This window comes from Primulina eburnea, chromosome 2 (assembly GCF_022965805.1).
Source record: "Primulina eburnea isolate SZY01 chromosome 2, ASM2296580v1, whole genome shotgun sequence".
NCBI classification, from domain to species: Eukaryota; Viridiplantae; Streptophyta; class Magnoliopsida; order Lamiales; family Gesneriaceae; genus Primulina; species Primulina eburnea.
In genome coordinates, this window is record NC_133102.1 from 1,354,372 (window position 1) to 1,371,054 (window position 16,683).

A 16,683-nucleotide genomic window follows, 5' to 3' on the forward strand; every position below is an offset into this window, starting at 1 on the left:
ATTTGCCATTATCGGACCAATAGCTTGCGACGTTTAAACTTTGCAACTCGTGACTGTGAACAACGTAGTCCATGGGCCAATATGTTTTACCGGCCCGTCTGATCCAAATTAGATGCTCCAAAAATCTGGATCCATACATGAATTGGGCCATGCTTCATTTAATAAACCAGAAAATGGCAAATTGGAAGTAACCAGGAGTTTGGAGAAATGGGCAAAATTCTGGATCATTGTCTTCCGCCACTGAACACCGTTTTGCTTACGCTTCCAGGTTTCCTTCTTCTCGAATTCCAAAATTTTTTCGTTGCATAGCTCCCTCTTTTGTGTGCTTATCTGTATTTGATTGATATGTTAGTCCCCTTAAGTTGATTATAAGAGCGTTTACTCATAGGGAATTGGAGGACTTGAGATCGTTCTTTGACTCACTCGTGCGTGCCCAGTCACAAAGCAATGGAAACTACGTTTCTCCTCCAGCTCTAAAGGTGCATTTTGTTCTTCTTATGCTTACAGTAAGCTGATCTTTTAGCACGTGATATATAGGAACACACACAGGCCTATATTGGGATTGATGGGCTTCTCGGGGATAGAGTATTTTACTTAGTTTCGAAGAAGTGGAGGGAACAAAAGCTTACTTTTGAGGACCTGGTTATTGCTAAGGGAAATTTAAAGCATTTTCATTTATCTGCTAACATTCCTGTTTATTGTTGCATATCAATGAACAATGGATCATCAGCTACTGTTTCAAGGAAAAAAGAAAGATTTAGTTCTGCTGCTTTTTGCCACTTTGGTTTTAAGCAATTTTTCGAAGCTTACATGAGTGGATATGGTTATGATTCGATGCAGAATACTTAAAGAAAGCATGATTAAGTTAAAACTCAGTGAAGATTTCGGTTCTTGTGGTTTACATTGACTTTGGAGATGGATCTTTAGTGCTACCGTATGTGGAAAGTGATAGTAGTTGAAGATTTCAGAAAACGGTGTGCCTTTCTGCCATCAGTCTGGAAATTTCTCTGCAGTTTGCTGATGCTATTCGATTTAGGTATCTGGTTTTGTTTCCCCTTTTTTTATTATTAATTATCTATTTTATCAAATATGACAATCATGTAACCTTGACTGACTACTGGTTGTGGAGTTTCTCGCATGTTACTTCTTCTTGGTAGGTTCTCAAATTCCACAACTACTGCATCAGGATCACATTGATCCTAGTTTGATAGTGTTGAAGAAGGGATATGCTTGGCACTTTGGAGGAGCACTGCCCCCATATGAACTGGAAGAATGGAAGCTTTTGTATCAAAGTGTTGTTCATGGTTTAAGTTACAGTTTGGTAATACACCACGAGTATCTACGATGAAAGTAAATTTGCTTTCTTTATGAGCACGTTTGTTATGTTTGTCATCTGGATGTCATTTTAGGGCTTGAGATTCTTCATTTACATGTGCTTGATTTGTGTGAATACGAGCTTGTGATGTGAGAGTTTGTCACACTGTATTTTTGTTCATAGGAGTAAATTTTGTGAGATCGGATGATCCGTGGGCCAAAATATAATTGAGATGACTAATTTCTTGCCAGTACACACGCGCTGACATTGTTTCTTTCATATACTTGTTTCTGTAAGATCAGATTCATGGTGTAGTCTTTCTTTTAGTCATTCCCAAATTCACTAGTGCCTCCGTGTACTTTAGTATACTTACTGATTTGTCTATGCTAGCCGTTGCAGATAGGAATATTTAGGCATATCTGTTTTTCGTTTGTGAATCCTGTAATTTTTTTTCCCAGATTTCGGTTGCTGCTACTTTCTTTTAATAAGGCGGAATGGGTAATTGTTCAAATTGAACTGCAGACATGATGGACCAACTCTGTGGATCATTAAAGACTAAGAAGGTTACACCTACGGAGGCTATGCTTCTCAGCCACGGGAAATACGCGGTGATTTTTTTGGGGATATGAAATATTTTATTTTTCAACTGCACCCAAAGGCTTCAATTTTCCAACTGCAGCAAATAACAACATACAATGGGAAAGTCGTAAAAAGCAAAATCCAGTTCTAGTAGAAACATATTGTTTTATGGTCATCATAATCTTAAAATCCTTGCATTGGCAGTGTGCTGTGAATTTCAGTTCGGACAGAGGGCGTGTAAATCATTTTGGATTGTTCATCTCTGCAAGCTTCGATCAAGGCCATACCTTTCCCTGCACCACATTTGACAGTCTATGTCTATCCAAAACCAATCGTGTATACCCCAGAAGTGATAGAATGCTGGGGAGTGATTCCAAGAAGGGCAGATCAAGATAGGCCCGAGCTGTTGAAAAGGTACAGTTTTTATGCATACGCATTTTGTTTTGTTTGAAACACAGTATCACTCTTAGAAATTTTCACGACTTAATAAATTTGTGTCCTCATTAATAAGAGCCTAAAAATAACTTACTTTTGTCAAAGACACTTGTTTATGCAAAACATATAAATGTACGTATTATTTAATGAAACAGTGCCTATATTTCTTGACTACTGAAACAGTTGTTACAGCGATTATGCGTCAACATCTGAAGTTGACCGCCGGTTTCAATGGATTAAACATAACGCATTGTGAGTTTGGTCGAGGAAGTTCAAAGCAAAATAACGAGGTTTTTTGGGTTAAAGAAAGTGTTGGAAATCTTGTACGGATTGAAATACAGAGTGGATCCTGAAACAAGATTTCCAAGAATTTCAACAGTCAAGGAGGAATTCATAGTGACTCGAATTAACAAGTTTTCGCATAATCCCGAACAAAATAATAAATAAACAAGAATAGAAACAAGATGTGGAATAGACAACAGAATTACAAATTCAACACAGTAGTGAGAAGAAACCTATTATTTTGAGCAAAAACAGCACATTACAAACACATACACCGTAACCATGAACCATTACAGGCACACAAAGGATCCGAGTCCCCTATCTTGCAGTTGTAAATGAAGTCCCTTACTGGACAATAATTAAGTAATGATTTTCCTTTCAAAAGACTAATCAATTCGAAGTTATCTCTTAAACATGAATTGATCCTGGATCAAAACAGAGCTGACACACACACAAAACAAAACACGAGAACAAGAATTATCAACTCCAAACTCAATGGGTAATAATACTCCAAACTCAATGGGTAAATAATCAACTCCAAACTCAATGGGTAAATAATCAACAACTCCGAACTCGATAGGTTCCAGCAGGATAATTAGCATAGATGCACGTAAAACAATATCAAGATTCCGGCTTCCAGACAAAAATTTTCGCAGTGTTGCAGAATAACAAGCAATCAATGTCACTATTGAACAAAACATATGAAAGTTCAAAGCTACCGGATATATTTTGAATTAAAAAAACATCTCCAAGCAATATGAGAAACTTAATTATAGAAAATATAAAAGGTAAAATATCAAACACACACCAAAACACTAGTTTCAAATTCCCAGAATGCATAGTCTGAAAGTAAATGTCTTACACAATTTCGCAAAATTAACTGTAACCCATCACCGAATAACAATTAACATAAAAGAAACCTCCAAGAAAAGACTTTTTCTTCCTCTCAGTATCTCCTTCCACCACCACGGCCGTAGTTCACAGGTGGCGCAACATTGATGGGCCCCTGATCCTCCCTGAGCACAACACCTGGGAGCTCCTTCATCCCCATGGACTCCAACAAATCAACAGTTTCCTGATCAACCTCAATGCGGTCAAGCTTAATTGCTGATTCTTCGGGCACGAAATCCATTCGACGCTCGCGCTCCTCCTCCTGAAGCTTCAGCGAGATACCACGAACGGATCCCTTCTGGATACGCTTCATCAAATGGGTGGAGAAACCAGCTATCTTATTGCGTAGGCGCTTCGAGGGGATGATGGCGACCTCCTCCAGAATCTTCTTGTTGGTGTGGAAATCGAGGGTCATCTTCGAATAGTACCTCTCGATCACTTGCCGTGACGACTTCTTCACTGTCTTCGTACGAACACGACCCATTTTCGACGATGTACTGCTGTTGAGAGTTACCGCCGCCGAGGGTCGAGAAAGGTTTAGGGTTTGTCCAAAGGTACCAGGAAAGTGTGGATCCAACTATATATCACGGGGAAAAGGGCAACGTTAGGGTTTAATGACGGTAATTTACAGATACACCCTCGTAGGTTTTTTATTCGTTTTTAACCCCTTGTCTTTATAATCTTTTCAAAGGTTATTGTCCTGTTACTGTAACCTTTTTAAACTAATAAAAAACTATCTATAATCACCCCCTTAAAATCTAAAATTTGATTACTCCAAAAAAAAAAATTCTAAAATTTGATGATTTTACATGAACTGCGTAGTATCAATGCCGAAAAATAGCATAAATTATTCAACATAATTTGATATGTTGTGAAGTTGCTAGCTATGTCACTCCCCTAACAAGGCAAGATAGGAGTTGGAAACATACTGGGAAGTCAACTTTAAGCGAAACAATTTCGATATTTAATGTATTTGAAGATATAATGGCTTAATTTCAAGTTACTCATTACTATCTTAACAACTAGATGATAATCTAATAATTCATATTTTGTCAAATTATTAACATTAAGTCGACATCGAATCATTGAAAATCATAGAAGTTCATGCACAAATTTTGTTGATTCACACGTTATGCAGTCGCCAAGTATCTATAATATGTACCTAAATGAAATCCAAATAAATATAACATTTTGAAATGTACAAATGAATTTTACAATTGCTTCATTCATTATATATTTCCCGCGAACAAGAAAATAAAAAGCAACCACTACCAACCAATTATGCCACCAAATAATATTTGAAACGTAAACGAAACACCACCTTAATCGGTGCATCAATTCATGGTGGCGATAAAAAAAAAATCAGTCACGATCAGCAACTTGTTTAATTTTTCCTGAGAGCCAGAGCAGATAGCATCACCAAGAAAAGTATCAGAACTACCGCAACGAAAGCCGCTACCATCGCTCCGCTGGCCCTCTGGCAGAAATCGCTGAATTGCGGGCATACCGCCAGCCAGTTGGCTTCCGAGTTCCCAGTGTGAGCCAGGTACACTATCGCTGCGGAGGCGGAGGCGGAGGCGGCGGAAATAGCCAATGTAACTGTCAGCTGCAAAGAATTTGACACAATTACAACCGAAATAATCAATGTTAATCAAAAAAATATTTACATTTTAATTAGAGATTAAAACTCACTGTATCGCAAACGATTAACAGGACCCTTGGTGCAGTAGCGAGAGGCCGTGCGACGCATACTACAGCGAAAGGGACGGATAAAACCAGATATCCGGTGACTATGGACATAGCTATTACAAAGAAGCTGCAAAAATCAAGAATCTTCTTCCATCACGTACTTGAACTTGAAAATAATAATCACTAGTAGAAACAAAATAATAAAAAAATTACGTACGTGAAAGCGGGAAGATCATCATAACTGGCTTGAAACTGGAAGAACTGGGTGAAGAATGGAAGGGTCTGCTCTGTAGTTCCCATGGTGATGGTGGCCGCCAAAGCCGCAGTGGCCGCGCTTATACGGAGGACAACATCGAATATTCCTATAGCCCTTTTATATGATACTCCCCTTGAATTCCCCACAAAGGGTGCTTTCCCTTTGCTCACCCTCTTTGTTTCTCCAATCTCCATCTTCTCCATGTATACGGATCTCTCTCTCTTTGATAAACGTGATCAATCGGGCTTGTGATATTATGAGAAAAAACGATCATCAAAAGGGAAGAGGCTCACGAGTTAAATAGCGATCAAGCAAGATTTGATGAATTCCAGTTCGAAATTAAATATGAGATGATGGAGTAAGAATAGTTGTTGCATAGTTGATTCAATGTTTTATGAATCGATCACTTCTTTTTTTTTTGTTGTATATAAGAGTTCCTTTCGAGAATTAACGTTGTTGGGGCAGTTAGGCATGGAGATTGGATCAATTCTGGTGAATTAAAATATACTAAATAAGTCATGTTTCTTGGATTAATTCTCCTGCGCCGCACCTAAACACGACACTTCCACCTCTGGAGTCTGGCCCGCTCATGATGGGTCAACGGGATAATCATAAAATGATGGGTCAACTAGAATCATCATAGAGAAATTAAAGTATATCATAAGTACTAATATTATTTATGAGTATTTTTACATGATCATTCAACTAATAAAGTGTAATGTGTTGAGTCTATTTTCTGATCCGATCCACTAGTAAAGTGGAGCAGTGCATTTATAATTGGTTTTTGTGAACAATTCATAAGGCTGAGACTTAATTTAATTTCCACATTACTTTTAAAAAAAGAAGACATTTAGCATAATTGGTAAATATAAAACAGACGAATGAGAAAATAAAACAGAAATTGGTGAGCACAAAAGACGTTCAAAATGCAGAAACCAGACATCACAACCCAATGTTGTGACTTAAATAATTTTTAAAAAATAAAAGCACAGCTTTATACATTACAGAAACCGGCAGAATTGCAATAATATATCCCAGTAGAAGCCCTTAGCTCTAAAACTTTCATGTTCCTGCACTAAATTTATATCTTGACCAAATACAAATATCTACTTGAGTAATTCCTATCAATCCCTCAAAGCAATTTCAGCCCAAATTCTACCACATCACCATCCGAGATATGGTGCGTTCATAATTCACAGGTCATCTTCAATTCAAGGAATTATCGAACATTTGAAGGTCAGCTCAACTTGCCTGGGTTACTGGTTGTTTTTCTAGACAACACATTTTCTTCTCGATTTGAAGTGCTGAAGGAGGAAGATGGCTCCATGTTAAATCCATTGGCCTTGATGGGTTGTGTAAGGGGATCATTTCCAGAATTATTTATCTTCACTGGGTCGGTGAATCTGACATCTGGATCTCCCCAAACATCTTCTTGTGTATGGATGTGCTGTTTCTGTTGCATCATATCCATTCGCCTCAAAGATGGCACGTCGCCCTTGCAGTATCTCTGCCACATGCACCGGTAGGCTGACTCTAGGCCTTTTGTAAATTTTGATCCATCACATAAAGGAGATTTGAGCATGAGATTTCGGAGACTCATTCTCAAGCTTGAGAGGGACTGTATATCAGAGGATAACTGTAGAGCCAGTTTTACGTATTCCCCTTCATTCTTGGCGACTAAATTGCTCAATCCTGAAAGTATTAATCAACACACAACCTGATTTATCCAACCAATTACAACATTTTCAAAGGGTGCTAGCCTGCTAGGGCTTGCATAATCATGTTCGAGTGGAGAAATACGTACCAACTGTGTTGAGGAGACTTACACCAACATTATGAGCATGTACATCACCTGCCATTGCAATACATGGAACTCCCATGTATAGAGACTCGCATGTGGTAGTTGTCCCCGCATAAGGAAAGGTATCCAAGCTAGAAATAGAAAGAGTTTGTCACTAACATCAAGAAAAATGTGCAATTCATTGGAAAAAAATCTAGCAATAGAAGCTAGAGTAGCAAGGAGTAAGAAGCAAAACTGCAAACTTAATTATCACCGCTATCATATGGCAGGAAAAAAAAGATGATACCTGATGTCCATTAAAGAGTATGCTTGCATATGATCATGGTTGAGAAGAATTAAAGGCAGAAGATCAACCCGTTGTGATTCCAGACCTAACTTTTCCAACAATGAAAGAAATTGAAGCCTCACGCTTTCGGAGCAAAAGGGCTTGCACTTCACAATAAGCCGTGAATTTGGAACTGCACATAAAATCCTTGCCCAGACTTGAAGCACTCTAGGTGTTATCTGGTGTATTTGAAAATTTTTGAAAAATGAAAAGAGAGAGAAGACGTGATTTAACGAATAAATGTGAAAATGTGTATTCCACTTTTACCAATAGTGAAACACTTGCTCCAGTTTTATCAATACCTTCGCAAGATTGTTGAAGCTACCAAAAGTAACAAAGCCATTGGATTGGGCAGGAGTTGGACACACTGGCCCTGCTTCTAGTGAAGGAGTGTAACAAAGGAAGGACTCTTGTAATCGAACTAACTCTTCAACATGTCTGGCATCCATGGAAGAATCGCACAGAATTTTAATTCAACTAAAACAAGGATTCGACTTCGGAACCAATAAACAGAAAATCAAAAAAAAGTTGACAAAGCCAGTTACTTTTGTTTTGTATCAGGGGGGTCAGCAAGACCATCAGTGATTCTATAATCAATGGAAGGCAAACCAGTTGTATTCGGGTAGCCAATCCAAGTCACCTAAAGAGCCAAGGAATTCAGAATCAGAGAGTCAGAGTAAATAGAAGGGAATAAAAATAAATCATGTCAAAACCTAATAGTTGGTCATGTTATACTGGTCACTAACTTTCATCACGCTAAGATTGCTATATGAACATCTTTAAAAAGTCAGAAGCACGATGCATTTAGTAGAAGGGACTGAAAAAGTTAAGGAACTACAGCATTCACCAACTTCTGACTTAAACAGGTCTAACAGAAAAATTTTCATTGATTATGATTCTCAAAATGTATGAAAAACTTATTCCCATCCATGAAAAATCATATTACCTAAAGTTCTCAAACTCAATTTTGAATAAAAGTTCCCCAAAACCATAAAAGCAGAAAAATGGAGTCAGCAATTGCTCAGAGATACCTGCACAGGCGCAGGTCGGCAAGCCATCATCCCCAACTTGTTGTTTGCAGTATGGCCAGTAAGTTCCACCAAGATATCAATTTCATCTTCCCTAACCAAACTCGCAACTTTTTTCTCATCGATACCATAAATGTCTCTCCACTTCCCTCCATGCTTTAGGACTCTGTCTCTGAACCTGTTAGTTTTTGCGTCTGCCTGCATCTCAACAAAGGAATATCTCAAAAGTAAGAAACGTAACTGAGAATCTAGATTTGCATTTGAACTGTTAGTACATAAACAGAAACTAATTGACCATCGGAAAAAACCAACACACTACTCTATTCGGCAAAAATGACCAGAAACTCGGATATTTTGAATTAGGGAGTAAGGTGAAGTAGCTATACCTTTACAACTGCAGAGTAAACAACCACCTTGTAGTTCACGTAGTCATGATAAATCAGTGGTGCTTCAATGAAATATGACACAGAATGGGTAAAATAATCAGGAGACACATATCCAATCACAATTGGCCTTTCTGGATCCTTAGGGTTGTCCCATGATGTATACTGTGGAAACAATCTCATAAAGCGCATACCCCAATCCCTGCAATTGCACATTTCAAATCAGAGTACCCCAAAAATAAAAATTGTCCATGCTACCAAACACCAAAAGGATAATCCAACCTATCACGGTGTTATCTAGAGATATATGTCCACTCTCATGTAAAAACGGTATCCATACAGCAAAAATGCATACATCCACACATGTGTGCCAACTACACTTGAATAAACACAAAGGTACACATCAATGCAAGGTCATGGTACAAATGATTGAAAATTGCTGAGAATCAGAAAAGACCGCTGTAATTAAATTATTATGCATCTATCATCAAATCAAAGATTAAATAGTTCTTACTACATCGTCACTGAATTAATACACACCCCACAAAAAATGAGATACTGAAAGATTAACCATTTTTTCTGCGACCACCATTATTTCTACAAATACTGTACACCAGTGCGAACATAAATTATAAAATTATGGTCAGATGTTTTACCTGTGAGCTTCATATAACGTGTCATCGCTACTCTCATTTATGTAGTTCATGGCAAGCAGCCGATTCTGAAAGATATGTGTAAAGGTGATGTTAGGAATTCGATTGGCTGAAGCAATAATAGATCAATCGCAAATGTAACCCAAGCAAGCAGTAATTAACAACTATTTTGAATGGTCAGTGTAGAAAGAACACAATCCAAGTACCCAATAACAAGTCAAAACAAGAAACAATCAGAACAGTAGTATACGGACCACCAGACAAAAAGAGCCACATCTGATGCTAGAAAAAAAGATAAAAAGAGCATAAATTGACCCATGACGATCACATGCAAAGGCTCACCACATGATTTTACTAATTACTAACAACCTAACAGAATAACCTGTCCAGCATTCCGTGAATCAGGATCTATTTTGAGGCAATGCTCATATGCTTCAATTGCCAGAGATATGTTCCCAGCATCTCTGTAGAGAACCCCTGCAGAATAAAATTACAAATTTAATGCCACGCAGCAGTATGGCTAATAAGAAAGGGATTCCAAAATTCCCAAAAGGAAGGTAATAGATTCCATACATGAATGAGTCTGATGACCAACTAGATAATTCAAAGCATGATTCTGTTTATAGCTCTCTCTCTTGAATATGAAAAATGCTAGGTGAATACCAACCAGGCATATCTAAGCACTATTGTATGAGTAGGTTCTTTTTTCCCAATATCCACTGACGCAAATACATAACAAACAATGACAGTACACTGTTATGTTCGCCTGAATGGAACCGAACAATTAGGAAATATCATAAAAGGGAAATAACAACTCTTGTTACAACCACTTTCTCTCACACTAACAAACTGTTAGTGACTCACTCAATCTTTATCACTGAATGCCCTTCTAGTTTCCCCCCCTCCTCTCTTTATACATTTTCCTCTCGTATCCCCCCCTTCCCCCTTCTAACGTATACATTTATAATCTTGGGCCTAGACTTATTTATCTCTTCTACCAATGGGCTGGTTAATCCAGTAGCCTTTGGGCCCAATGTGTTTGGGTCCATAACATGCCCAGCTTCTTCAAGATTCGCCTTGTCCTCAAGGCGAAACTCTGGAAATTGTGCTGTGAAATCTTCTTTGTCTTCCCAGGTTGCCTCTTCACTGGTTCTTCCTTTCCATTTTACTAATATCTGTTGGCACCACTGTCCCTTTTTGTTTTTCGTTCTTTCGGCTAAAACTCCCTCGGGTTCAAAAGTGAGGAACAAGTCATCGTCCACCTCTCTTGGCAATTTCACTTCATTCGATCCCTTTTCATCTGAATCCACTTCACAGTTACTGTATTTGATCCATTTTTCATGGATTCTTGCTTCTAGGAGTTCCTTGATTGGATCCCCCTTTAGTACCACTGTTTGATAACCACAGCTAAAGCTCATCTCCATCTTCCTCCAATTTAACAGAACATCACCTAGAGTTCGCAGCCAATCAACTCCCAAAATAAGATCAATCCCTCCTAATTCAAACAAGTACCCTTCGATCTTAATCTGACATTGTCCCATGTCCACCTCCAACCCCCTGCATACCCCTTGACATGACACCCGACAGCCATCCCCTAGACACACTCCAAAAAACACCCTCCTATCACATGCAAGTCCCAATTCAGCAATCAATTTTTTTGAGACGAAGTTGTGGCTCGCCCCACTGTCAACCATGGCTACCACTTCTCTGCTCGCCACCTTTGCCCTCATTTTCAAGGTTTGCGGATGGTTGATGCCATTAACAGAATATAATGGCAGTTCTAAAGTGTTATATTCAACGTGGGGTTCTCCTTCATCCCCTGTTTCCCGTGCCGCCTCGTCCTTGTGCTCCTCTAACTCGACCTGTTCCCACTCACCATCTTCTCCTTCCTCCTCCGCCAAGATCGTCACCCGCAAACTTTTGTTGACACATCGGTGCATTGGATGGTAAGGTTCCCCACACTTAAAGCACAATCCCTTTTCTCGCCGGTGTAAGAACTCTTGATGAGATACCACTCTACCATCTCGATTTTTTTGATATGGCGGTACCCTCACTGCCCCGCCACCGCGATCACCTCCACCACTTCCTCCGGCGACACCTCGCGACCCACTACCGTAAGATTGCTGTGTAAATGGGCTGCACATCCGTTGTTCGCCTGGATTAACAGCCCCTGTGTTAACGTTGGGCTGTGAGAAATTTTGTGAGAAATTTTTAGTGCGGTCCCGATCATGCACTGGGCTTTGATTGGCCCAGCCCATGTTAGTCACCGCCTTCTGTGTATATCCCAGGCCCGATCCAATCCTATTTTTTCCCCTATCCACCGTCGTCCCATACAATTCCTTCTCCAATCCCCTTGCCAGCATCATTGCACGATCCACCGTCCGGGGGGCATGGACGATCATCCTCCGCCTTATCTCCTCCCTCAACCCACTCATGAAATAGCCCAAACACTGATCCTCCTGGACATCTCCCAGCTGTGCTACCAACATCTCAAAACGCTCGATGTAAGCGTCAATCGTCTGTTGGCCTTGGTTTAACGACGCAATGAGTTCGAAAGGATTTGCGTCGTATCCGCTATAACGCTTGATCAGCTCCTCCGCGAACCTATCCCAATTCAAGTTCGGGATTCGCACCTTCATCCACCGGAACCAGTGCACCGTGGTCCCTTGCATACAGATGTAAGCCAATTTGAGCTTACACTCCACGGGTGTTTCATGGACTTCAAAATACTGTTCTATCCTCCCCAACCATCCCAACGGGTCCTCTCCTTCAAACCCAGGTAACTCAATTTTTTTCAATGCTACCTTCACTTCTTCCGCCACTTCCTCCCGTCCCCCTACCTGGCGCGCCACACTCTCATCCTTCCCTGGCATCTCACTTCCTGCCGCATGCTGCTCGCCACCTTCGTCACTCATTGCCGCCGCTCTGCCTTGTGCCTTGATAATATGTTCCATCATCTCCTTCAGGCTCAATAATCCTTCCACAGCCTTGTCGATTTTTTCCAATCGGCCATGCACTTGCGTCATGTTGTCTTGCATCCCTGTCAATGTTTTTTCCATGCTATCTATCCTTGCTTCAGAACGTGTGCTGGCCATGTATTCTTCCTCTCTATCGGATCCGGCAGGTCGGACCAATTGTTATGTTCGCCTGAATGGAACCGAACAATTAGGAAATATCATAAAAGGGAAATAACAACTCTTGTTACAACCACTTTCTCTCACACTAACAAACTGTTAGTGACTCACTCAATCTTTATCACTGAATGCCCTTCTAGTTTCCCCCCCTCCTCTCTTTATACATTTTCCTCTCGTATCCCCCCCTTCCCCCTTCTAACGTATACATTTATAATCTTGGGCCTAGACTTATTTATCTCTTCTACCAATGGGCTGGTTAATCCAGTAGCCTTTGGGCCCAATGTGTTTGGGTCCATAACATACACATCGCCCATACAAATCCAAATTCTTATTTCCCTTTCATGGGCGGTATAATTCTAGAAGTGTCAATTTTTCGGTGATATCATCAAGCTCCCAAAATAAGCAACAGACTTAATACGATGGCACAGTTAACCAAACAAAAAATTATGCACTTCATTCAAGTAGAAGAAGTGAAGATGGAAAGGGACCTAAATTATTATATGCTTCTGCATAAGTAGGATTTGCAACAATAGCTTTCTCAATCATGCTCGCAGCAGCATCCATTTTGCCCTGAATATAGTCATAGAGGTACAGTTTTACCAACCAGGCATGTTCTCCATTAAAAAAAAAGAAAAAAAATGAAGAGAACTACAGATACAGAACCTGGACAGTATACACTACTCCAAGATTGTTTAATGACTGGGAAAAGTTCGGTTTGATTGACAATGCCATCTGTAAATACATGTGTATTAGACCAATAAAAGGTAAGCATGTGAGATATTTCATGAAGAAAAAAATGCAGGAGCCAAACTTGCCTCATAACACTCTACTGCTTTATCAAGGTTATCTCGATCTTTGTATATCACTCCTAAATTGTTACATGCCTCTGCACAATGGGGATTGAAGTGGAAAGCAAGTTCATAAAATACAATGGCCTGCATAACAAGGATGTTTTACTTATAAACATAAACGATAATCAGAAGATACACCACTCATTATAAATCAAAAAGCTAAAACAACAATGCTCAAACAACAAATATAAAAAAAATCCAAGAGATGTGTCTTATAACTTATTCAAGATTATCATCTAAAATTAGCTGCCAGTGTTACAAGAACAATCGTCTGTCGGCATTAAAAGGGTAAACTTGTCCATGTATTTTATTTTCTATTACCATGTCAAACTTCAGCATTTCTCCATATGCAACTCCAAGATTGTACATGGCATCAGCATAATGCCAGTTGTAATAGAGAGCTTTCTTATATAATGCCACACCATGACTGATGTCACCCTCCAATTTAACCTGCAAAGTAGCAACCTCCAAATAATCAGAACAAATGTTCTTAAGGATCTTTGCTGAATTCATAAATAGTATAGTATGTTTAACTGATATGCTAGCTCTAAAGTGCTCAACCAGATAGTATCAGTTAATATGCGGCCATAACAGCTTAATTCAAAGACTCCATTTGATTTAGAGATACATAACAGGAACTGAAAAACAGCCTTGTGAGACCCGACTCCCGAGGCCCTAAATGAGAAAATATTTTAACATAAACAGCAAATCATGACACATAATGCCAAATGGAATCAAAAAAGTTTCAGTTGGCCAGAATTTTGACATCAAATATTGAGGAAATATAAGATCATCATGCTTCAGTTAAGTGCTCAAGAGATGGAAAAAGAAAAAAACAATCATTTAGGATGAAAGGATGATGAAAAAGACCGACTAATTATTTAAATTTGTAAAATATTTGTTGGACTTGATTAAAGATGTAAATGAGTAAAAAATATCTAGAAATCACCTTTGTGCCTAAATCAGTTAATGCAATAGCCATGTTGTTTTTTGCAATCTCAAAGTTTGGGGAGACAGCCAGGCACCTGTATACAAATTAAGAAATAGAATTCAGTGCATCATTTGGAGGAAAGTAAAATTCAGCAAATAAATAAAAAAAGATGATAATAACAATCTGCGAACCTCTCATAACAAGCAATAGCTGACTCCAGATCCCCTCGATTTTTGTAGATAACACCCATATTGCAATATGCTTCAGCATACATGGGTCTCTCAATCGCAGATTTTTCATAACAGCTGAGGGCTGTGTCATATTGCATCATTTCTGAATAGACTACACCCAGATTATAATAAGCTGGCTACACATGAAAAGGGGGCAGAGTTAATATTCGAATGCCCGTGCAGAAAGATCGAAATTCATTAGAAATCACAAAATGGAAAACATGAAACATGGAATTACAGCATAGTGTGGATCAATTTTGATAGCTTCATAATACTTTTGTATTCCCGCCTGAGTGTTACCAGCCAGCTTCAAGCTTGTTCCAAGATCTGTTAGTACGATTGCCAAGCATTCTGTGGCTAGCTTGAAGGAAGGGTCAGCCTTTAGAGCTTTCTGATGCATCTGTATCGCAGACAGCTTATAAATATGAAACAAGCCTACTTATTCACAGCTTGAGGCAAGCTCCAATTGCAAAGACAATGACTACAGGCTTTTCAAAGTAATGCTACAAACATCTAGTAGTTATCAGGAGCTTCCCAACTACAACTCAAAAAGAACATAATTATGCAGTTACACATGATCGAGAATGATGTTCCTAGGGAATAAATTGGGAGAAAATTAATTTTCAATTGAGATAAAGATACGAAATCCATTTGAGTGCATTTATTATTAATCACAAAGAGAGTAGAGAACATAAAGTATAAGGTTCTAAAGAATAAAATTATAATAAATGTTTGTATACTGGAAGTGACTGAAAACAGGTGGATTCGACCCAAGAGGGCAACAAGGACATTGATCCCACCAATTGGGAAGAAGAAATGCCAACTGGTTCCAAACGCCCATGAAAAATAAAATACTTGGGAGGAGAAGCAACTGAAACATGGTCTCAACGTGGGACAAAGATCAAGATTGGGGAATAAACATTGGGTCACAAGTTAGCATAAATCACAAGTTTTTACTGTGCCTATCTCATAATTTGAAAATATAACGATTCAATTTTTTTAGAACTAATCCATGTTTACACTGAGAATAAATTCTCTCTTACACCAATTAACCAACATGTCTACCAAAGATAGAAAATTTTAACACAAGTTTAAGATTTAAGCAAGATCAGCATCGACATTTAATATGGGCAGCCAAAACAAAATTGGAGAAGTGATATGTTGCAACAGTCAAGTAGCACCAACAGTTGAGATTTCATACCTCAGCAGCCTCCACCAGTCTACCCTCGTCTTTAAACAAAATCCCACAATGTGTGAGAGCAAATGCATTTTGGGGTTCCAATCGAATTGCTTCGGCAAAACTTTCATGTGCAAGGCTACCCAAGTTCTGCATCTGCAGGCAAATTCCTTTGCCTATGTGAGCTTCAACATTTTCAATGTCCTTTTCCAACACACTCTCATAAACAGCAAGTGCATCCACAAACTTATTCCTAGAGCGGAGAATGTCTGCAAAAGATAATGCATTTTCCCCTTCGATACTTTTTCTGACAGGGCCGTTGCCCAGAGGGCATTCTGATTTCAGGAAAAGGCTGCGGTGGAGAAACCTGGCCATTAAGTGGTTCTTTACTTTTTTCCTCGCCAACATCCTTTTCAGTTGACCCCATTCAAGTAAATAAACAACTTCAGACTCCTAAAACAAGACACTGAACAGTAAGAAACGGACAAGGCTATGACAAACCATTACAAAAGCTATGTTTCCTAGATACAAACTCAAAAAATATTCCTCCCGCCGACGCCTGAAACCTGCAACTGGTAGGTAAGCACTCGGTTAATAAACTTAAATCTGATGAGTAATTTTAAAAAGTCGGTAGCTTTTGCACCAAAATAGATTTGATAGCCTCCTCAGTAAACAAGAGACATCGGATTTCATGCAGTTCAGTAGAGAGGGTGAGGGCCGTCG

At 39.1% G+C, this 16,683-nt stretch overlaps 3 protein-coding genes across 3 annotated transcripts; all 3 read right to left on the minus strand.

Annotated features, from left to right (window-relative positions):
* Positions 1-3,358: 3,358 nt before the first annotated feature.
* LOC140817185 (small ribosomal subunit protein eS17-like) lies at positions 3,359-4,074 on the minus strand. The gene has a single exon (XM_073176823.1). It carries the CDS (start codon positions 3,984-3,986, stop codon positions 3,558-3,560), a length of 429 nt encoding a protein of 142 aa, XP_073032924.1. The 5' UTR covers positions 3,987-4,074; the 3' UTR covers positions 3,359-3,557.
* Positions 4,075-4,699: 625 nt separating this feature from the next.
* Positions 4,700-5,910, minus strand: LOC140824445 (casparian strip membrane protein 1-like). The gene is made up of 3 exons (XM_073186035.1): positions 5,409-5,910; positions 5,195-5,318; positions 4,700-5,108 (listed from the first exon to the last, which is right to left on the minus strand). The coding sequence occupies exons 1-3, from the start codon at positions 5,648-5,650 to the stop codon at positions 4,887-4,889; spliced, it is 588 nt and encodes a 195-aa protein (XP_073042136.1). The 5' UTR covers positions 5,651-5,910; the 3' UTR covers positions 4,700-4,886.
* A 484-nt stretch (positions 5,911-6,394) lies between these two features.
* On the minus strand, positions 6,395-16,413 carry LOC140817195 (probable UDP-N-acetylglucosamine--peptide N-acetylglucosaminyltransferase SPINDLY). Its single transcript, XM_073176834.1, is given in 18 exon segments — positions 6,395-7,139; positions 7,252-7,379; positions 7,535-7,752; positions 7,876-8,011; positions 8,119-8,213; positions 8,605-8,799; positions 8,988-9,186; positions 9,641-9,705; positions 10,020-10,114; positions 13,260-13,341; positions 13,435-13,503; positions 13,587-13,706; positions 13,944-14,072; positions 14,572-14,647; positions 14,745-14,920; positions 15,022-15,183; positions 15,985-16,293; positions 16,295-16,413. Coding segments are annotated over 18 exon segments (2,802 nt in total). The 5' UTR covers positions 16,388-16,413; the 3' UTR covers positions 6,395-6,684.
* Positions 16,414-16,683: the final 270 nt, after the last annotated feature.

Excerpts from the sequence above, each read along its gene's own strand:
- LOC140824445 (XM_073186035.1), bottom strand. The coding sequence starts at position 5,650 with ATGGAGAAGATGGAGATTGGAGAAACAAAGAGGGTGAGCAAAGGGAAA. Across the intron at positions 5,319-5,408 it reads GATGATCTTCCCGCTTTCAC|CTTCTTTGTAATAGCTATGT; the intron begins GTACGTAATTTT and ends TGATTTTTGCAG. Across the intron at positions 5,109-5,194 it reads TGTTAATCGTTTGCGATACA|CTGACAGTTACATTGGCTAT; the intron begins GTGAGTTTTAAT and ends AATTCTTTGCAG.
- LOC140817185 (XM_073176823.1), bottom strand. The coding sequence starts at position 3,986 with ATGGGTCGTGTTCGTACGAAGACAGTGAAGAAGTCGTCACGGCAAGTG.